A 23,515-nucleotide genomic window follows, 5' to 3' on the forward strand; every position below is an offset into this window, starting at 1 on the left:
GGCTATCCAAAACTCGTGACAGCTGATACCCAATAAGATTCGGTTTTTAAATCCGAACGGAACCGAGTAGAACCGAATCCGCTCACCCCTACTTATTATATAGTTAATGTGATCCTGTGACCACATTCTACACTGGCTTTTGTGGATATCAATTACAGCGACTAGGCCCTGATAATTTTAACTTCTTAGCACCGCTTATTGAGACAATAAAATATTAAGTATTGCGGGAATGTATAATTATTCACATCCAGGATAGGGGCTCTGTGATGTGTAAAACTTAAGTGATTGCTTCAGGACCCGGCCATACTACTGCGCATGCATGTGCAAACAGTCAGTGCCAGGTAGTGATTCTATGGAACCCTCTCAAAGTAAATGTGTGAGAAGTAACCCATAGGCTACAATAGCTACTGGGGCCAAACTCTGGAATTAAGGGCCTGATTCAGCAGATTCCAGCTTATTGGGGATCTGCTCGTACCATTCTTTATTCATGGCTGTGCTCTTAAGCAAAATTGAGAGCGAACCCACTCCCTTGGCTGAGAAGCAACCCCACACATGAATGGTCTCAGGATTCTTTACTGTTGGCATGGCACAGGACGAAAACTTTTGGACGATGGCCTGGTTTCAAGAAGGGTAGCAAAGATGCCACCTCTCTCCAGGAAAAACATTAGGGACAGACTGATATTCTGCAAAAGGTACAGGGATTGGACGGCTGAGGACTGGGGTAAACTTATTTTCTCTGATGAATCCCCTTTCAGATTGTTTGGGGGCATCTGGAAAAACGTTGTCCGGAGAAGGAAACATGAGTGCTACCATCAAGTCCTGTGTCATGCCAACAGTAATTCATCCTGAGACCACTCATGTGTGGGGTTGCTTCTCAGCCAAGGGGGTGGGATCACTCACAGTTTTGCCTAAGAAGACAGCCATGAATAAAGAATGGTACCAAATCATCAACCAAAAGTAACTTCTCCCAACCATCCAAGAACAGTTTGGTGACGAACAATGCCTTTTCCAGCATGATGGAGCACCTTGCCATAAGGAAAAAGTGATAACTAAGTGGCTTGGGGAACAAAACAAACATTTTGGGTCCATAGCCAGGAGACTCCCCAGGCCCTAATCCCATTGAGAACTTGTGGACAATCCTCAAGAGGCAGGTGGACAAATAAAAACCCACAAATTCTGACAAACTCCAAGCATTGATTAGGCAAGAATGAACGGCCATCAGTCATTATGTGGCCCAGAAGTTGAGTGACAGAATGCCAGGGCGAATTGCAGAGGTCTTGAAAAAGAAGGGTCAACACTGCAAATATTGACTCTCTGCCTAAACTTAATGTAATTGTTAATAAAAGACTTTGACACTTATGAAATCCTTGTAATTTTACTTCAGTATAGCATAGTAACATCTGACAAAAAAGGTCTAAAAACAGTGAAGCAGCAAACTTTGTGCAAACCAATACTAGGGTCATTCTCAAAACATTTGGCCATGGCTGTAGATAATACAATATTCACATACAATGCAGACCCTGACCCGACAAGGTTTTTTTTTTTTTTATTACCAATTCATGCAGTGTGGAGCAGAAAATTACATGCTACATATAACATATATATTACTATGGGGTCACAAACTGGGTATTTAAGGTTCAGCTAACAGTTAACAAGTAAACAGCAGCAGTGCATCAGTCAATAAGGAATGCAACCTACATTAGGCCATCTAGACATTCAATTATTTTTGTTTTAATACAGTGATGGATTAGGCTAATTAACAGAAATATTGCTTTTGGTCACCATGCAATTAAACTGCAATGAGAATTTCACGTTTCACAAAGAAATCAACACAATTTAATTGAATGCAACCTGCAGAGAAGTCACAGCATTAGAAATACACAAGTGCAAAAGCTAATCAGTATTGCCGTTATCAATGTATCGAACAAGTACTTAAAAATAAACATGAAATATCAAATCATTCCCAGTTAGACACCGCAAATCGCACACTATGCAGATCTGTTCTACTTACCAATCTAATGAACTGCACACAACCATAAAAGAACACCATAAAAAAATAATTATGGGGGATTAACAGTATAATTCCCTGTACAAAGTTAAATATTGTTGTCATAGTCAACCTGGTGAAAATACAACTCCTATACAGTGAATGGTGAAGTACTGAATTTTACAGCTACTTGTATTATAAATATTCTTATTTAACTACATCCTCCAGTAAATACTGTTGAAGAGCAATGGAACTGTAAGTACGGTTACACTCTAATGGACTTTATGCATACCTAAACCCCCACCCCAAAAAACCCTCTAAAACACCACAAGAATATAACTATTGGGCAGGAAATGGAGAAACTCAACTATTGGTGCCCTACAAGCAGCAGCACATTGCAGACTTAATCCTGTTTGTAAAAGGGCTACATGTCAACAATCTTCAAATACATTTAATCCATTTTTCCTAATTAATTGCATCATTACATAACAGTACAGCTTGTTTCAATACTTATGCCCCTTTTACACCAGAGCTAAAACGTGGGTTATTGCAGGCACCTGACCATTGCAGATATAAAAATGGGATTAAAAAGAATGTCTTGTAAATAAAAAGACACCATGAAGCATGGCATACTATCAAATTTCACCCGACTCCTCATTCATTTTTTAATTGTTTCTGACAATATACATCTAGGTCTCATGCAACAATTGCAAGTAAGGGAACATAAGGAATTTCATTCTTTTAAATGAATTAAAAGTGTGTGTGGGGATAGATAATGCGTGTGTATTTTTTTTAATAATTGGTATATTGTGCCAACTCCAAAGTGGTATAAATTTTGGGCCAACAAGCACATCCAGCTGAAGCTACATAAGCAGTAACATTAATAGAGCGCCAACACTTGCACCAAACACAGGGTGACCCCCAGTGTAAAATAACTTATCCTGTTATGAAGAGGGTTACAAATGTTTTAGATATACCTGTGTGGAGGCAATATAGTTTAATAGTGCAGCAGTCCTTTAAAATATGATTTTCCACTAAGGAAAAATTGTAATGTTACAGTAAAACTGTTTTTGAGTAAAATTATAGCAGTTAGTGTACAAGTGAAAGAAAGAAGGAACTTTACCTTTATTTCCCTTTGTTCCACAGATTTCTCCCATATTTGCTGGTCATATGCTCCAATCTGCAAGTAAATCATATAAAAAAATTAAAAGATACGTTTGAATAAACCTTTGGAGGACCATGTCAAATAAATATATCTTTTAACGGTGCACTGGAGCAATAAAAACAACATTTGTAAAATAAGATTCTATAATATATTACACATTTAGATTTATATATTGCGAGTGTATCACAAGTTTGGGCAACATTTAGGTGTCTATTTTAAAGAGAAAACTACATGCTAATTCTAAAAATCACAAAATAAACAGTAAGTAACACAAAATTAAATGTTTAAGCTGCATTATGACTTTTCACCAATTATGCGATAACCCTTCAGCACTGACCAAAAATAAATGGTTGCTAGGAAGTAGTTTAGTGTCCAAACAGGTGCTGTAGCAGGAGGCACACCGAGCACTTAGGGCTCCACCCTATTAGGTACGAGTTGGGTCCTGCAAGCCGTTCTCCCAGTGAACTCACATTGCAAATTACATTCGCAATCCAATTCCAAACTCTTATTCATTTTTCAGAGTACATTTGGGTTTTTTGTTTTTACGTGCACCCCCTGAGCAGGTGAAAACGTAGGAAAAATCTTTAGTTTAAGGTAAAAATGTCAAATCACAGTGCAGAACCTCTGGTACACTCTTACCAATGAATAATCATGCTATTTGAGGGTTTTAAATAGCATAATTTGTCCAATAAAGACCTGTCAGACGCTACTCCATTCTTCAGACTGAATTGAGCCAGTGTCTCCTAGCTAAACCCTTTGCCAGCTATTTCGTGCAGACTGGGCCACGAGGGATCAGTGGGAATTAGTAGTGTTGCAGCAGCGTGTTTACACATACCCAGAACTAGGTGGTTCCAAGTTCCGGTGATCAGAGTCTGTGTGGAACAAGTGGTTCCAGGTGCAGGAGTAGGAGCCTGTTGGTGGCAGCGAGTTACCCGCCCACTGTGCAGTGGGAGGAGTCATTACCAGGCTATTACTGACAGCCAGGACCTACAGGCAGTTTGGCTGCAGAGTCCCGTTGCCTAGCCAGGACCTAGCCATTGTGGCTGGCGTGACACGGTGTCCCCGTCATTCCGCAACATTTGGGACCCCCCCAGACCTGTACGCCACTGCGGCGGCTCCTAACACTTTGACCGGGAGTCCTTGGACTTCTTGAGGGCAGGTTCTGTTTTCATCTTGCAGGCATTCTCTGAAGAACCGCAATGCATTGATTCACAGTGGTTTAAAAAATTCCAGCAAGATGACTCCTTTATTACATCAGTTGCCAACGTCCAGTGTTAGACAATGTGCGCCCATAAACACAGGATCTACTATTGGAATAGTAGAGTGCCGATTCTGAGGTGCCCTCCCCACTGGGCAATCCTGAAGTTAGTGACACGGAGTAATCCGGATCCTTTTCTTTCATGATACCCTGACAAACTGCTGTGAAGATAGGGGAAAAAATTATTTGCTCTTTTGTCTGAAGGTGGGTTCATGCTGGAACTGGCAAAACGACCCGGCACACAAATGCCGGGTATAAGCCAGGATTTTTACTTTTTTCTGTCTGAAAGTGGTATAAGAATAGACTGGTGCATGCATGTCCTGGTGAAGATGAGTATTAGCAAACCAAGCATCAGTCTAAGGGGCGAGTGCATCGCAATGTGTATTCATCTTGTTTGTGTGCTAATATACCAGACCCTCCAACATGACCCCTTCCTATTAGGTGTAAAATGCTCTGCATCTGGACTTCCAACCTAATTTATGATTGTAGTCACACAGGTAGCTGTAATAAATTAAGAGGGAAGTCCAGGAGCAGAAAATTTTGTACCTGATGGAAGGGGTCATGTTGGAGGGTCTGATATACACATTTATTTTGGTACATTTTGAAATTGAAAAAAGGTAGCATTAACAAAAAAAACACGCATTTGATTTGACACAATGATTACAATTGTCAAATTCTAGTAAGTATACTATACAATAGAGGAGACATTGTCATCCCATAATTGCTTTTAATTTATTAGACTTTAATAGAGTAGAGTAATCGAATACATCTATAAAGAAAGAAAATATGTAGGTTTCGTTAACAAAGTACACATATCAATGAAGTTAGAAAGCCCCAAATCTTGGCAACACCAGTGGAAACGATCAATATTTCATGAGGCATTTGTTTCACATCCTGGTTAGTTTTGCAATACAAAGTCATTAATGTCATGTAATGTTACCTCCTTCCCCTGCTGGGGAGCTGCTTGGTTGGTAGTTTTACAATGCAAGGCCACTAACATTTATTTACTTTTTTTAAACACAACTTTATTTATATACCTTGTGCTTCCCACACCTCTTAAAAAGGGAAATTCAGTTAAGGCCCCCATACATTAGCAATCGATTGTGTCAATTCTGCAATTTGCTATCGATTGTGTATAAAAACTGCAGTGTATGGGCTTCACAGATCGCAGATTGCAACCAAAAAGTGATTGGAATTGGTAAATCAGATTGTCCAACATGTTGGATTTCACAGATGGATTGGGGCTGTAAATTGCTAGTGTATGGACATGATCGGCAGATTTGCAGATCGTTAACAGTAAAATGATGGGCCTTTCAAGATTGTCAGATCTGTGTTCGCTGCAATCGATCTGCAAATCACTGAAAAAGATCTGTAATGTATGGGCGCAGATTGCTAGATTGGGAAATCCTAACATCGGGAAATAAATCTACAAAATTGTTCGTGGTTTTAAGATTGCTGATGTATAGGGGCCTTTAGGCATCGTGCACGGCCGTTCTTGGGTTCTTTTTTTTGCCCTCTCTTACCTCTGTTTCCCTCATCCCCCATGTCTTCCTAGATCTCATTTCTGTGCCCCAAAATCCTAAAATAGTAAAAATAAGTCAAGAGTTAAAAACATGGACCCAGAATGTATTTGATTAACCAATAAAGATAAGAGTAAGAATACACCCTGGGTCCATGTTTTAAGTTGAACTCTTGAATTTTTTTATTCCCATATTAAGTTTTGAAATTTTTATATTTACTATTATTGTTTTTTTTCTTCCTCATTCTCTGGATTTTTTCCCAGTGTTTTTATTCCTCCATTACCCTCAATTTCACACCACCTTTACTCATGTGATGTTTTCTTTTACAGTGTGCACCTCATCACACTGACACATCCTATTGTCGTGATAGTATACACAGACGTTTCTTCATAATAAATTTGTCAACCTCAATTCAGCCATTTACAGTGCATTCTTATTAATGTTGCAGTTTAAAGTAATTTCAACACATATGTATATATCTCACATAGGTGAACGCAGCTGGATTAAGGCTGCCAAGCAGCACTTAACTTTACAAGAATTGGAATTTTAGGGGATGGATCCCTAGGGATTGGATGCTGCAATCAGCTGGTCTGAGTGGACGAAGAGCGTCAGGTGACAGAGTCCAACATGGCTGCACCCATACTGTGGTTTAGGAGGGAACTATGGCATGCAGCTTGTGTACATTAATGCTGGGGAGACACGCTGTGAGCAAGTGGCTGCGGAGAGCCATCTCCATGCTCAGTGACAGGACACTGAGCGGACTGGGCAGGAGCAGCACAGACATACTTCAATACCAGCAAGTACCAATGTGCAGACCTCTGTGCTATCCGTAAGTGATGCACAGCGCTAGCCTGGACTGACACCGGAGAGGTAAGAAGGTGGTTTTTAGGGTTCGGAGCATGACATCCCACTTAGACTTCCATTTATGTCACCCCCACTCCCTGTATCCAATCTCTGCCTCACTCAGCTCCTCTTCTCTCTCTCATCTATGTCACCATCATCTGCCCCCTTATCTCTCATCTCTGTACCCCCCCACCTCCCTGTATATTATTTCACCTCATCCCTGTCTCCCTCTGCTCCAACACCCATCTTCCTCGTCAGTCTGTCTAATCTTTGCCCCATTTTAGACCTCGCATCCGTCCCCACCCTCTTAAGACCTGCAAGTCCACCTCATATCTGCTCCCAGTCCCCCACCCAGCAGCTGCAGTGCCCATCTTCCCTTCAATCATAGGGGTGGGGGTTGCTGGCTGCAGATGCTGACAGGAGGGAAGTGTCCTGTCTTACCAACGCTCCAGGGAGATGACAGAAGTGATGCTGTGTCTCCAAGTCTACCAGCCAGTGAGAGCTGTTAGGGGGCATGGCCACTATGCAGCTAGACCAGAGGTTCCCAAACGCGGTCATCAAGGCACCCCAACAGTCCAGGTTTTAAGGATATCCATGGGTGACTTAATTAGTACCTCAGTCAATTTGACTTAACCACCTGAGCTCAGCCATGGATATCTCTAAAACCTGAGCTGTTGGGGTGCCTGAGGACCACGTTTGGGAACCTCTGAGCTAGACACACTAGGGTTAATCCAATTAGGTGCGAGTTTGGATCCTGCAAATCGTTCTCACAGCAAATTTGCATGGCAAATTTCATTTGCAATCCAATTCCAATCTCACTTTAATTTTTCAGAGGAAAAATGTTTTTTTTGTGTGTACCCTCCAGAGCAGTGCAGAACCTTTGGTACACCCTCCCAATGAATGATCACACACTTCGAGTGGTTTAAATAGCACTATATGGCCAATAAAGTCATGTCCGTTTTCAGTTGAATGTCTATAAAAAAAACCTCAATAATGGGTTAAATTATGTGAAGTAGGTATGTGGAAGTGTTTTACAACTTTCAGATAAGAGGTAAAATGTTTATTTAAACTTTTTACAGTCTTGTATAAAAACACTGGAAACTAATATACAGACATTTTCTCTACCCCAAATGTTGGAAAAGACTTTAATTTGCTAAAAAAAAAACAAAAAACAAACAAACAACCACTTACTATCAGTTTTCCAATTATAATAAATAGTGCAAAAATTATGCATTTGACACCTTTCAAAAATCTCCAGTAGTTACCTTATGGCCGCCAACAGCCTTCTATATTATCCTGCTATCTCAGCTGTCACTTTTTGGGAGTGCAGGGTGTTTTACTCACTTTTTCATGCACTTCCAGCAGGTCACATTTTGTAGAAAAGTCACACATCCTCAGTGTGACTACCACGAATTGCCATTTCTAAATGGATCTCACATATCTCAAGGCCCCTCATACATCAGCAATTGATTGCAGCAATTTGCAATCGATTGTGTATAAAATCTTTCCCTTTTTCAATCGATTGCAAATTGCACAATTGCTGCAATCAATTGCTGATGTATGGGGGCCTTCAGGTGCACGCATTTCTGCAATATATGAGAGTTATAAGTAACAAACACGCTTTTGTAAACTCACACCTAATTGGATTGACCACACTGTAGGAGATAATATAGATAAGTGGACCTCAAAGGAATTTATAAATTTTTCTTTAAAAGTGGATGAAAAGCAAATGAAAAGCGTAATGGTGTGACAGTTAAACCATAACTTAACATCGGTCTATAATTATTCTTTACTGGTCATTTCAGGTTTGACAGATTCACATTTAACACATTTTCCTGATTGAACACAAAATTTAATAAATTAATTTCCCTTTTTTAAAAGTGTATAATGATCATTGGATTGTGAGCTTAAATTTATGGTCATATCTCACCACCATCCATTTAAATGGCTGGCTGTGCTGTTACGCTGTTCTATAAAATAGTAAGTGCACATGCAGCAAAATTAAATAAATGAACATAGGACTGTTATAATAGTACTATTACTAGCTGTACAACAATTTTAGGACTGGACATGTGAGTCTATAACAAATGCACATTATGTTTGTACATCAGTCACATTAAGTTACAACAGATTACATGTGAGCAATTACTTCCCTGATAAACAACCCATCTGTCTAGATTACTCATAACCGGCTTACGTTTGGTATACAGAAAAACTCTGAGACAGGCATGTATGTGTATGCAGAACCACAGAAAAGAGTGGTGTATATCACTGAAACACTGCACCTATAACTGTTTATTTGAAGGCTTACCTACATTCCACAATTTGAGAGAGGTCCCCAAGAAAAGAAGGCCACTCTCCCACATTACGTCCCCTTCCGTAGTTGAGGCATGATGACAAAATACATCATGTAGTGGCAGGGTTTCAGAGCACGCAGAAACCTCTGGACAAACTGACTTTTGTTAAGAGAAGTCTTCGCATCTACAATGGTTAAGCCTGCAATGGTGAGGATCCAATGTTACCTCACCATTGTAACTTTTTTTTTTACCTGATGTTCTACTGATGTATTGGTGGGGCTGTGCAGGCAGGCGCGTTTGCGGTGCACCTTCACTTAAATCCCCCAGTTTTTAAAACAGACATTGCTTAGCATGCTATACAAGGGGCTCGAGCTCGCAACCTCATATACCACAGTCAGACACGTAACGCATGAGTTATTGGCTCCTGTACAGGAAGCCCTGTAATTTTACAAATTTCACTAGTTGTGTTTGTTTAAGCCAATGCATTGAAGCAGATCTACGCAGCATGTGACTGCATACTACATAGATCTGCTTAGCTGCAATGGTTTAAACTGACAATTACAACTAGCTTTATATAGTTAGAAGTACTAGGCTTACATCACAGGAACAAATAGCTCACGTGTTAAGTGTCAGACTATTACATGAGGTTGACAGTTAGAGTCCCTTGTATGGCATGCTGAGCAATGTTTTCTCTAAATACAGGGAAGTTATTATTGCACATTTAATCTCTAAAGGTGCATACACACGATTTTTTGAACGATTATCGATATGGATATCGTTTATCGTTCAAAAAAATCGTTCACTTTCTGAGTTAAAACGATGAACGTGAACGATTATCGTTCATGCGCGTTCACGTTTGTAGTTCAGTCAGACTGACTAAATGAACGATTTTCATTAAGGGAATATGCAAAAATCGTTTGTAGTTCAAAAAAATAGTTCATTACACTTTAAAAAAAAATCTGACAGATAAATCCCGTCTAAACTGCATGGGAGCTATTCAATTATTTGCAAGACTAGACCCCTTCTCACGCGAGAATGCACAGGTTGAAAGCAGCTTCTCCAGTGCTAAGGAACGGATGTGCTGCAGTTATGGCGGGCCCAGCACATAGAACCAGACCCAAAGCCATACTTTACGTGGATCTCCGCTCGCACTTCAGGAGGGTGCGAGCAGAAATTTGCAATAAGTGCAGTCTTGAGGCTGGTTGCGTAAACAATTGAATAGCTCACGCACAGATTATGTTTATTGGTCATTATATAAAAATAAAAAAGTCATAAAAATTATATTGATTTTAATATTTACACTCTTTTGGGAATGTGATGTTATTCCAAGTAAATGTTTCTGGGACTGTGTCTGGGGAGAGTATGATGGTGCTGGAAGTGGTCATAGAGTTGACTCGAGGGGGGGGGGGGGGAGGGGGGGCATGATGTGGCTGCAGAAGGTTATGTGACTGCAGTGGGCATTATGTGATGTGGCTGGGGTGTGTTGCAGCTGAGAAGGGCTTGATGTGGCTGGCGGGTGATGTAGCTGGAGGGTGATGTGGGTGGGGGAGGGCATGATGTATTGTGTGGGGGTCACAATTATGTGCTCTATATTGTGTGGCTGCCACTAGGTTGCTCTTTGTATTGTGTGGCGTTCAGGCTCTAAGGCTGGGTACACACTGGACGACGTGTACCAGGACGATATGTCGGCCCGTCCGGAGCACATCAGAACGATAGCTCGTTCCGTCCTTCATTAACATGAATGGGGCTGCTTGCAATATCGTCAGGTTTGATGTGCAGCACATCAAACCTAATGTTGCATGCGACCGCAGGAGTGCGCATATCGTGCATACACACTGCACGATATGTCGTTACGATTTGTCCAAATCACAACATCGTCCCAGTGTGTACCTGGCTCAAGTACTTTGTGACATGTTCTCCCTAGATTAGAACATGCGTGGGCAATAAGCGCCCCTCCAGCTTTTGCTGAACACCGCATCCAAGCATGCCCTGAAACAGTTTTCACATGGCCAAATAGCAAAACTGTGGCAGGGCATGCAGGTTTGTGCAGTTCTACAGCTGGGGGCAGCTTATTATTGCCCACTGCCCTAGTTGTTTTAGTAGATTATAGCTCTGAGGTATATTATATAATGTCTATATAGAATGTTATACAAACCACACCTACACAGTGTTTGTCAAAATGCCTATTTCTTTTGCTGGCACATTAGAAGAATAGCCTGGGCCTCTTTCTTTTGAATGCCACCCCAAGCCAAATATTGCCAGCCCTTCCCTGTGTAGTACTCAGACTTTTTACTCATTATCTATAAACATTTATATATTTTAATATATAACTTATCTAGTGAGCCTACATTTACTACACTGCCCCTTGTTCTTTGAATGCATGTTGTGCAGCTGGGTGGGACATCTCCCTATTATATTTGAAATCTCTATAATTTATATTGAAAATAATGTTGTTCCCACACCTGTGTGTCTCCTCTCTTTAAAATGGCTCCTGAATTTCACAGACTGGCTCCTGAGTTCTACCTCATATTACACACTCCTAAATTGAAACATGTCATTCATTGAGTAGTCATTCTATCACAGACAATAACATGACAGTTTACCAACAGTGTACATTTTGGGTATGAAGTACAAATATGCTTCAAAGTTATTGCCCACTGTTGCAAAAGCAGAAAGAGCACGTCTACTGGTAAAGTTACTCAATTAAATAAGTTAAGGGGGAATTTAATTGTTTTAGCGCATCGGATTGTCTGTCATTTTAGACGGGGTGATATTTAATTGTTTGTTCTGGCATCCCAAACAAACCGGGTTTAGTTGTGTAAAGTGGCTGAATCCGTCCAAACTATTGGGTGCAACATGAAAATGTGTGAAAAGCCGGACTGTTTGCACACTTCTGCTCGCCACCTCAGGAGTGGGTGACCAGAATTGATGGGCACCCGCGGTATTTGCGCCCAAATAGAACAGCAATTGAATTGCTCTGTCGGGCTTAGGGCTCCCAAAAATCAACTAAATTACCTCCTTAGGATTAATTCCAACATTATAAAAATAGGAAACAAGGGGACTGCAAATACCATGAATCCTCACATTAATAAGTACAACTGTGGCCAAAGTTTTGAGAATGACATAAGTATTGGTTTGCACAAAGTTTGCGGCTTCAGTGTTATTAGACCTTTTTGTCAGATATTACTATGGTATACTGAAGTAAAATTACAAGCATTCCATAAGTGTCAAAGGCTTTTATTGACCATTACATTAAGTTTATGCAAAGAGCCAATATTTGCACTGTTGACCCTTCTTTTTCTAGACCTCTGCAATTCGCCCTGGCATACTGTCAATCAACTTCTGGGCCACATAATGACTGATGGCCGCCCATTCTTGCCTAATCAATACTTGTAGTTTGTCAGAATTTGTGGGTTTTTGTTTGTCCACCCGCCTCTTGAGGATTGACCACTAGTTTTCAATGGGATTAAGGTCTAGGGAGTTTCCTGGCCATTGACATTTCAATGTTTTGTTCCCCGAGCCACTTAGTTATCACTTTTGCCTTATGGCAATATGCTCCATCATGCTGGAAAAGGCATTGTTCGTCACAAAACTGTTCTTGGATGGTTGGGAGAAGTTGCTCTTGGAGGATGTTTTGGTACCATTCTTTATTCATGGCTGTGTTCTTAGGCAAAATTGTGAGTGAGCCCACTCCATTGGCTGAGAAGCAACCCCAATACTTACGTCATTCTCAAACTTTTGGCCATTGCTGTAATAATGGAGTATAAATACTTGGGCATTTTGGTGTCTAATGATATGCAAGAGTTCCCTGCTCTAAATAGAATACCATTATTCTCATATCTGAAAGATAGAATTAAATCCTGGCGCAAACTCCCCCTTACAATTACAGGACGGGTTCATTTAATTAAAATGGTAGTACAACCTAAATTCCTATGTTTTTCAACAGACTCCCGTTTACCTTTCCGCCTCACTCTTCCGAAAACTGAATAGCATGATCGCTTCTCTGATTTGGTTAGACAGACCACCACGTATTAAGTTAGATATACTCACCAGATCTAAAGCCTCAGGAAGGGGCTTGGCGTTGTCTAATTTTCGGTATTGTTTTTGCAGCTCAGCTGGCGCATCTGAGGCTATGGGTGCAGGTTAGTTCTGTAGACTCACTCCCGGCCCTATTAATTTCACAAGTGACACCTGGACACACACCATTACAAGCTTTGTTGAGCGACCCTTTCTCTCGTAATAATCCCCCCTATATATACAAGCACTGAAGGTCTGGCGAGCAGCTCATACATTAATGCAATTCCATGATATTGACCTGGATACTCCATTAAGGAAATCCCGTAAGTTGTCGGAAATCTCCTCCCTTCATCCTGGTGAGGTATGGGGCAGAAGAGGTATTACCACGATCAATCAGCTGTACCAGGATGGGTTTCTCAAATCATTTACTCAGCTCGCAAAGGAGTTTAATCTCCCCTATGCATATTATTTCAGATTTCTACAACTACGTCATGCATTGTCCACCCAATTTGCTATTGATATCCCTTCCATACAGCATTCTCCACTAAAATCTTTCCTCCTTCATTTAGGCCATAAACATACCCTCTCCTGTGTACATTAATTTTTATTGTCATATCACTATATCTCTGGTTTTCCCAGACTACAGCACAGTTGGGAATCAGAGGTGGGAAGTCTATCTGACGTAGAACGGAGTAGGGCACTTGTCTGTTCCTGGATATCTACTGCCTCCTTTCATTTTCAGCAAATTCAAATGTTTATTTTGCATAGATAATATATGACTCTAGTTAGGTTAGTGAAGTTTGGTGGGTGGTAATCTGATGTATGTCCCAAATGTCAATTAGCTTCAGGTACCTTCTGGCATTTACTATGGGAATACCCGAAAGTGCAATCCTCCTGGGTTCAGGTTCCTTGTGTGTTATCGGGCACGGGTATCCCATCCTCGATTCTTACACCTGGGTTCTGTTGTCGTGGAGCTATTGATGCAGATGCCCTAGATAAGAGTAGTTTGCAATATGCAGTGAATTTAACTTTAACCAAGGTCTGCATTGCCGGAGACTTTGGATTGCCCCAGGGAGTCCCAGCTTTCAGGCTTGGGTCTCGTTGGTCAATACAACATGAGCGTTATTTGTATATTGCCCGTAAGGCAGAATTTTAATTTGACCATATTTGGTCTAGGTGGCTCTCCTCAAAGTATGCTTCATCTCGACAAACGGACAATTTCACACGTTGATTGTTGATCCTGTAAAATGATTCTTACATTCATGTTGGTACAGGTTACATTTTAAATTGCTATTAGACCTACTCTCATCTTCAGATTGTCTTAGTATTAGGTCATGTATATGTGACTTTTTATGTTTTTCTTTTTATATTGTGCTACAATTATTCCCTGCTATTATTTATTTTTTCAATTATTGTCTATTATGTTAGTTTTCTATGTATTGTAACAATTATTTTTTTTCTGTTTAAGTGCAGCTATTTTGTATACACTATTGTATTGTTTATGGTGGAGTTTTTTTGTTTTGTTTTTTGTGTGTATTTGTTAGAAAATAATAAAAAGACTATTCAATTGAAAAAAATAGTAATAATGGAGTAACAGTATAACAGAGATTAGCATTTTTTACAGATATTATTCACAGGAGTTTACACATTTTTTTAAACTTTATATTACGTGTAACAACAGTTGTAATCACAAATAAAGATAAATAGAAATCCCAAACAACAAAAACATGTCCTTACCAAGGGAGTGGGATTCTAACATTTCAGCGAGTCACGGGGCAGATTTTCTAGGGAGCAGATTGTCAAAGCCCCCGACATATACGGTAGTTTTAAAATAATAGCAGATTCTTAACAAGCCTAATTTAGTCTTATTTCTGTTGCAGTTTTAAGTCCAACAGACAAAGCCACTGAATCGGCTGCTTTCACAAAAGCTGGTTAGTAAATCTACAACCTTGCAGCCCACCCACACCGATATGTTTATTTGCTTCAAACCCTGGGAATTCCATTTAACCCCACAGGAAGGATCATCAAGCATGTATGAATTTATGTAATAGTAATTCAGAGAGGGAGCTTCTTCCACAGAAACCAATACTGTTCTGAATTTACCAAGGAATATTAAAGATTTATTTATTTTGCGTACACACAAGTCAGCATTGCCCACAATTCCATCTACACACCCTGACTTCTGTCAACACTGTTACCTAAGTTACTCTTACAGCTGCATGTGAATGTGTGACTGAGATGTGTTGCTTGTAGTTGCGTATGCTTGCTACAGAGCATGTGCTCTGCTACATATAAGATCCAAGGGGTGTATGCAGTAGCAGAAGTTCCATATAGTCTCTTTGTAAAACATTATGGGGGAAATGTAAGAAGTGGTATTACCGATAATTTCGTTAACTGCTGCACTTACCGCTTCCCTGCATGTAATAATGTATGGAAGTGATCAGAATTATCGGCGCTGCTATACTTTGGGCAACGATCTGGTGTGGCAATGTATGACGGTCAGTGGCACTGACCGTGTAGACAACTGCAGCTATCGATTTTGACAACTGCATCTGTCGTTGACACACCACTGTCCCTGGCTTTCGGTTGTGACAGCCAGGGATTGAGCATTCAAAAAAACAATTAATATTTTTTCCCCAACAAAGCCCTTGGTACTGCTGGGAGAGAATGGCCAGCGCATGCGCAGAATGTATGCAAGCACCCATCACACAGTCGCAAGAGGGAGAGCGCAATTTGCCGGACAGGTGAATTTACACTGTCCCTCTTCAGAAAATCAAAAAATAATACATGCGAGCGGTGTCTGGACCTACTTCACAACGATAATAGGCGAAGCAGGTCCAGACAATTACTGATCATTACCTGCATGATCATACATCTCACCCTAGGTCTGTTACGTCCTAGTATTTAATCAATATTAACCTAATATGCAATATCATTGAAGAGTGATTAGAAAATAAAAAGATCCTTTTAGTGCTGATCAGTTTACATTGATAACACTCAGCACAGGTATGTGGAGGTGCAAATGATGTGAGACAGGTATGTGGAGGTGCAAATGATGTGAGGCAGGTATGTGGAGGTGCAAATGATGTGAGACAGGTATGTGGAGGTGCAAATGATGTGAGACAGGTATGTGAAGGTGTAAATGATGTGAGACAGGTGTGTGGAGGTGTAAATGATGTGAGACAGATATGTGAAGGTGTAAATGATGTGAGACAGGTGTGTGGAGGTGTAAATGATGTGAGACAGGTATGTGAAGGTGTAAATGATGTGAGACAGGTATGTGAAGGTGCAAATGTGGGAAAGATATGTGGAGTTATTATATTGATGAAAGAGGGATTTTTGAACTTGCAGATGGGAGTTAAGTGTTTATTTTGACTTTTTACAAACTTTTATAAAAAAAAACAAAAAACCTGCAAAATCACTGTACAAGCATTTTCCTGTACACAAAAATACTAGAAAGACTTTAATTTGATGAAATACCACTTGCTTCCTACAAATTCTTTAACGATTAGTAAAAGGTGCAACAAACCGCCATTTTACACCATTTAAGAGCCTCCAGTATTTTTGTAATGGCTACTAACAGCCTCCTAAATGGTTCTGCTCTCTCATCTGTCCCTTTTTTGGGACGGTTTCCACACTTTCATTCTTTCTCTTTTCCCAAATTTACAGAAACTCGCCATGAGTAGCGCAAATTTGAATTTCTAATTGGATTGTGCATTTTTCGGGTGCAAGCATTAACATGAAGTGTGAGAGTTTCGGGGAACAAACTCGGATTCGCAAACTTGCACCTAATTGAATTGACCCATACAGTCCAAGGTTTGTCTCTTACAGTATTTTATTGCCAAAAAGTCATCCAATACACATAACCATACCATTTTTTTTCATTCTCTTTGTGATAACCATGGCTTTTATAAGAGACAATAGACACTCTAATGTGGGAAGCTGACACTAGGTGGAGCCGATAAGCACCAGAAAGGGACAAGCTGGCAGAAGAAAGGAATTTGTGGTTTGCACATGTGCAGTGCAGTGAGGGAGATGCCGAGGAACGGAGTGGAGAGCGGGGTGAGATGCCGCAGGTCTGTGAGCAGAGACTGGGTAAGCAATTACGCAGAGCTGCTGCCAAGTGTTAGGGCCACAGAACACCCGCTGATAGTGCTGGGACTGCAGCAGAATCACCAGCAGTGCGTCAGAGATCCAATGTCTCAGCGCTGGAAGCAGCAGCAAAGATCCATGGAGGCTGTGCGAGTTAAACTGATCAAGGGAGACATCTCTACTTCAACTGTATTGCAATACTGAGTAATTCTAATATCTGAAAGAGACAGCTAGAGATATATACATACTAACAGCGTAATATATGTGCCGATTGAGCTACCATTGAACTGGGTCTTTTAGTAGAAAGAGAGGAAGCCATTTTGTAAGAAAGATTGATATGAGTCGATTAAAGCTGGGTACACACTAAACAATTGTGTACCCAGCGATGCGACCCACGATCCCAGATCGGTAGTCCGTATTTATTGGGCGATCCGGTGCCCGACATGCCAGCCCACGCCACACTGCCTGATCTTCCTGCATGTACAAAAGATCAGGCGATGTGGCTGACGACCCCCACGGGAGCGCACACTACACACTGTAGTGCATACACCCTGCACAATATCGACGATTTCTCGTTCCGATGCGCGCCGGTATCGGCCAAATTGTCAGCAATATTATGTAGTGTATGGGAAAGATTCCTGGACTGCACACCCTGAAAATATATATAAATATAAATATATATATATATATATAGACACACACACACACATATATAAATATAATGGGAGGTGCTACCTGATTAGACTAATTGCAGGAACAGAAACTAGCTAATCTCAGGTGCACAACTCCAAATTATTGATAATATATAAATGCAATAAAATTTAGCAATCAATAGAGGTTTTTAGAATAATTATGGCCAAGGTTATGGGCCTACCCACCATATCCAGGTAACCTCTTTAGGGTAGGTCCCTAACACACTAGGGTTCATGTAAAGAATGAAAATATATATGCAGCTGTAGCTGCTCTTAACTATCTCTTTACACTGCACTTTTCTTACTATGGCGGTGCCCTGGGGCAGCTTAGCTGGGTCAGTTTGGGGGGGGGTCCTGCGCTCTGGATTTGAACCCTAGTATGTTAGGGACCTACCCTAAAGAGGTTACCGGGATATGGTGGGTAGGCCCATAACCTTGGCCATGATTATGCTAAAAGCCTCTATTGATTGCACAATTTTATTGCATTTATATATTATCAATAATTTGGAGTTGTGCACCTGAGATTTGTCCGTTTCTGTGCCAATGTTATGTAGTGTGTAGGGGCCTTAAGAGTGCACTTGGGACTGAGCTACTTGAGTGCTGAAGAGAAGTGTGCTACTAAAGTGGTACTGTTTTAATTGTGCTTTAAGTGGAAGCTATTGTTCACCGTAATTAGATGCTAATTCTGTTACCTTTGCCTATTGTGGATTACAATTACATGCATGTAATGGGACAGTGACCACAGAGCAAGAGTGTATTGACTGTATTGTTTTTCTAATCGGCTGACTAATTACCTGCTTTGCTATTTCTTCATATATGAGTTAAGCTGGCCACACACTAGAACACTAGACCAACTTACATCCAACCAGCCAACTTGTTGATTGGTTGGAATGAAAATCTGGTAAGGAATGAAAGCAAATGACAATCAGCAATTTGCTCCCAAACGCCGGAAAATGAACACAAACTGTTGTTTGAACAAATTGTTTAGATCAAACATTTAACAAACTTGTCTGACGACCATTTTCATCTGTTTTCTGGCATTTAGGAGCAAATTGCTGATCATCATTTGCTCCCATACGTTACCAGATTTTCATTCCAACCAATCAACAAGTTGGCTGGTTGGATGTAAGTTGGTCTAGTGTGTGGCCAGCTTTACTGAGGTTATTGCGTGTTTATAGTATAGTATAGTGAAGTAACAGAGAAACCGTATTTTCCATCGTTCTAGCCAAAGAGGTGGTGCAACAGTTAGTTAAATAGGCTTCTTTATCCTATTAACTATTAGAGAGAATTATTGCCTGTTGTCTAGGTTATACTACCATAGTGCCAACTACTGTCTTGTATCTGTCATATTTGATGTGTGTTGAATTGACGGTCATTTGTCTGGCGATTGTTATTTTCTCAGATTGATCTCCATGGACCAACGTCCTCTTACTTCCCCTTTAATACATTTACTAGATTATTTTATTTATCAATGATGTCACGTTAATTAATTTTACTGTATGTATGGGGCTAGCCTTTCTGTTACAGCTTACAAAGGATAGGCTTGTGGAGTCATTGCCAGAGAAGGAGGAAAATCCACTGGAGCTGCCACCTTAACTGTAAGGTACCATCTAAACCTAATTTATCTGTGCCCATACCATATCTGCACACATTTAGTACTATAAAGGTGCCCATCCACTTGCAGATCTGAAAACTACTGCACGATTGACATACGACTGCACGATTACAATGTCGTAGTCTGTGATGAGCCTGCACTGAGCAAGCAGTCATTCAGTGCAGGGTCATCAATCCTCTGCAAACATGCTCAACCTGACGATATAGTCAGGTTGTCCAACATGTTTGCATGATAATCGATGTCTAAATGATGAGCGGGCACGCGCATCGCTGGTCGTTTTATTTGCAAACGATTGTTATCGTTCAATCGCTCAACTTAATAGTCTAGTAGATGGGCACCGTAAGAAAGGATGTAAAATTTCAATTAAAAATTCCCCCATGCAGTTTTTGATTTATCAATGTTTGAAAAACAAACAAAAAAAAAAAACGTTTATTTGTGATTATACGAAAACAGATTTTTTTAGGCTAGATTTGAGTTCCTTGTAAACCAAATTATAAATTTTTCTTTTGTTCAGACGCTTTATTGGACAAGCAACATGATTAGGTTTCAGGAAGGTAACAATAAAAGGTTACAGACTTAAACATTTGAAATCTGATTTCTAAAAAAAGAAAAAAAAAAAAAAAAGAAAAAGAAAACCACCCACAACAGAAGACGAAAAATACACAATTTTCAAAAATTTGGGTTTATTCCTTTACATTTTCAGATTTTATATCCCAAATTTAAGCAGCCCGTGGCCATTTACAGAGCGCAGCCGTCCCCATGCGGTGCTGCTGACTGACACTCACTGATTGTGAGAGTTGTACGGCCCCATCCCCTCCTTCACATCTCATGTTTTCTCCTGCACCTCAGTGTGACCGGACTCTTGATGTCTTTTCTGTTTATGTGACAGTCTGCAGCACAGCTGAAGCCCTGAGGTAGTGTAATTGTTAATACCAATTGAACATATGTAATTTAATATTTTTTTATCATTACATTTTTGATTGTCAAATAAGCTGTATATTTAGCACTAGTGGGGTGGAAGGGAGTATTGCAGACCTTGGTAAAGCTATTATTACATGGTTATGAAGATTTTAAATAGACAAGTCTTTTACGCTTTTATTGCACTTTATCTGTATTTAATATATCTATAAACTATGTAATAATGTCGTCATTACGATGGTCCTCAATACACCCTTCCACCACACATCAGTGCTAAATATACAGCTTATTTGTTGCTGTATCTGGGCCTAATTCAGAGATGGACGCTTTTGCACAGCTGCTGTATCTTTGTACGCAGCAAGTTGTGCTAAAATATGCAAACGCTGCTGGAGTTGGCTTGTGTAAATAGACGCCCACTGCAGGCTTTTGTGATCTAATGATGCATCCGAAGATGCAGCATCAGAGCAACTGCATGAACATTGGACATCTGAATAACCCTCAGGTTTCTGAGAATGTCCGGTTAATTAATTTTGCTGGGGCAAGTGAAACTGCGTCCAGTGACGCAGCCACTGGCATCAGCACTCCCAGAAAACGGGGCACGACGCCCTCGTTTTCTGGAATGCTGCTCGTCTCTGCCCCCAATTGCCAGCAGCATGTTAATCATGCTGCAGCTTTTGGGGAACTGCAAGAGTCATTACAGCCCCAGAACTGCACACGCACAGACAGACTTCTGCACATGTGCAGATCTAAAAACACCGGAGATGTACGTAAACCCGATGTTTATGCACACATCTCCGAATCAGGACAACTGTACGCATGTTTAATACCAGTTCCTGCACATTTGCAAACCAAAATAAAGTTATTACTTAGTAGTTGGGATATAAAGTTAGGTATTTTCTTATGACCTAGGGATGCCGTAAAAAGACTGATGAGACAATAAAGCTGGGTAAACACTGGTAGATATATTGGCCAATGAATTGATCGGCTAATATATCTTGTTTGCGTCTGCCAGTGTGTACCGGACTCTTGATGTCTCTTCTGTTTATGTGACAGTCTGTGGCACAGCTGGTTCACAGACATACCGTGTCGACTATGCTGCACAGCCGATACCAAATATATATACAGATATATTGGGGCATCGTGCTGTCTGTATGGGCGGCCAGGGAGGGGAAGGGGTGGTCGGGTGAACGCAGGTGTGCCAGTGCTCTTCAACGCTGTTGCAGGGGCGTGGCCATAAGCAGCCATAGCACTGATAGCGTGCGTGGCTGTTAGCAATTTCTGAGTAAGGTCAGGGCTTGTGCAAGTGTGCATATGGGTCCGATTTTTACAACTGTTTCGCTAGGTTGCCCTAGTATACGGATGTGAGTAAGGGGAAGTGGGCGTCCTGATGTCTGGCTGCGTTCGCAATGTGAATGCACACATTTAAATAGCACCGGTTTGAGCGATATTACCAAAGCTGCATTTTGTTAATTTCTGTTCATATATTTTCTGAAACAAGTTTGAAAAACGCTTTAGCCAATTTTTGTATTAACATATTTAGATATTTTAAATGCATTTCTGTCTTATAGTAGGTTTTCAATTGTAAAATTCTCATGGTATAACATGCTAATGCCTGATTCTATATCTATCTATATATAAAATCAAATGTCCATACTGTCAGACTCACTAACGCCCAGCCCAAACCCCTGGATCTAGAAACATGAAAAGCGGGGAGTAAATTCCTTCCATGACTCAGGTGCCCACTAAGGGATTTTTCTAAATTCGACTCCTAAGGGGGTGAAAAGGACTAAAATGTTTCCTCTCCCTGTGCAATGTCCTGTCTGTCTCATTGTGGCTGTAGCACAGTTCAAATTCAAACACCAACTGTCATCCCAAGTGCTGCCAAACATCACTGGCAGTTGGTGTTGCCCCTATTTGAATAGTGAGGGAAGGGAATGTGGGGGAGATGTATTATAGCGGCACTTAACGTGCCGCTATAATGCTTCCTGCTCCGCCTCTTCAACGAGGTGAAGCAGGAAGCACTAACGATGATGAAGCACTAACATCTCATCGGCCTGAGCAGGGGAGTGATAACTCCCCCCTCCAGTGATCCCCGCTAGAGACCACAGTGCATCAGCACTCACTAATGGCCGGCTCCACTGAGCATGCGTGGGATCGCAAGTATCGCAAGATCCCGCGTGCAGCCCTGGAGCCGGCAGCCCTCGCAGCAGGGACGGCGCTATCCCTGCCGTGGGGATAGGGCATCGCCAGGCTATAGCTGTCGATAGCAACAGCTGCAGCGGGTGGAATGGTCAGGTGAACTGACCGTTCATACATAGCCCAGGCTATCGGCGCTGATCATGACAGGGGCGCATTTACCGCCAAGACCCATAATCATACATGGGGAGAAGCGGCATAAGCACACAACATGTGCTGATGGCGCTTCATACATCTCCCAGTTTTACTACACAGGTGAGGGAGAGGAAAGTTTTACTACAGAGATCAGGGAGGGGAATGTGTTACTCCAGAGGTGAGGGGGGAAAAGTTACTACAGGTGTGAGTGACGGTAATGCATTACTTCAAGTGTGAGGGAGGGATCATATTTTTACAAAAGCGAAGGAGGAGAATGTTGAATGTGAGGGAAATGTGTTCCTACAGAGGTGAGCGAGGATAATGCTTACTACAGAGGTCAGGGAGAGTAATGCTTTAACAGTGATGCATTACTATAGAGGTGAAGGATTAATGTTACTGGAGTGGTGAGATGGAAATGGAAACATTAAATATCTAACGCTTACCCGAGTGAAACCGGGTACATCAGCTAAAATAGAAAATATAATCAGGTCGAAAAATACACTCAATACACAGCAGGAATAATAATCCAAAGTTTCAACACCTTTTATACAGCATTTTCCTCAGGGATATGAGGAAAAAGCTGTACTAAAGGCATTGAAACATCAGATTATTATACCTGCTGTGTATTGAGTGTATTTTTCGACCTGTGTTTCGCTTCACTGGAATGCATATTGTTCAAGCTGTGGAATAGAAGGAGATACCGGGCAAAGTAACTCAGCCATAACCGTGAGTGCAAACACCAAATAGATATCTATATAATTTTACACATAGGTCTTGTTG

The 23,515-nt window shown here is 40.9% G+C and overlaps 1 protein-coding gene across 4 annotated transcripts in view; it reads right to left on the reverse strand.

Moving 5' to 3' along the window:
• The window catches only part of PHTF2 (putative homeodomain transcription factor 2), a 173,303-nt gene that overhangs the window by 80,039 nt on the left and 69,749 nt on the right, over positions 1 to 23,515 (reverse strand). For 3 of the 4 annotated variants that reach the window (XM_088468818.1, XM_088468816.1, XM_088468819.1), the window contains exons 3-4: positions 3,111 to 3,167; positions 2,012 to 2,023 (exon numbers count right to left, since the gene is read on the reverse strand). In XM_088468818.1, the coding sequence (XP_088324944.1) occupies positions 2,012 to 2,023; positions 3,111 to 3,167 (69 nt within the window). The remainder of the gene's footprint in view (positions 1 to 2,011; positions 2,024 to 3,110; positions 3,168 to 23,515) is intronic. The other variant, XM_088468817.1, reaches the window with a different exon arrangement.

Source organism: Taudactylus pleione, unplaced genomic scaffold (assembly GCF_031769625.1).
Source record: "Taudactylus pleione unplaced genomic scaffold, aTauple2 ptg000086l, whole genome shotgun sequence".
NCBI lineage: Eukaryota > Metazoa > Chordata > Amphibia > Anura > Myobatrachidae > Taudactylus > Taudactylus pleione.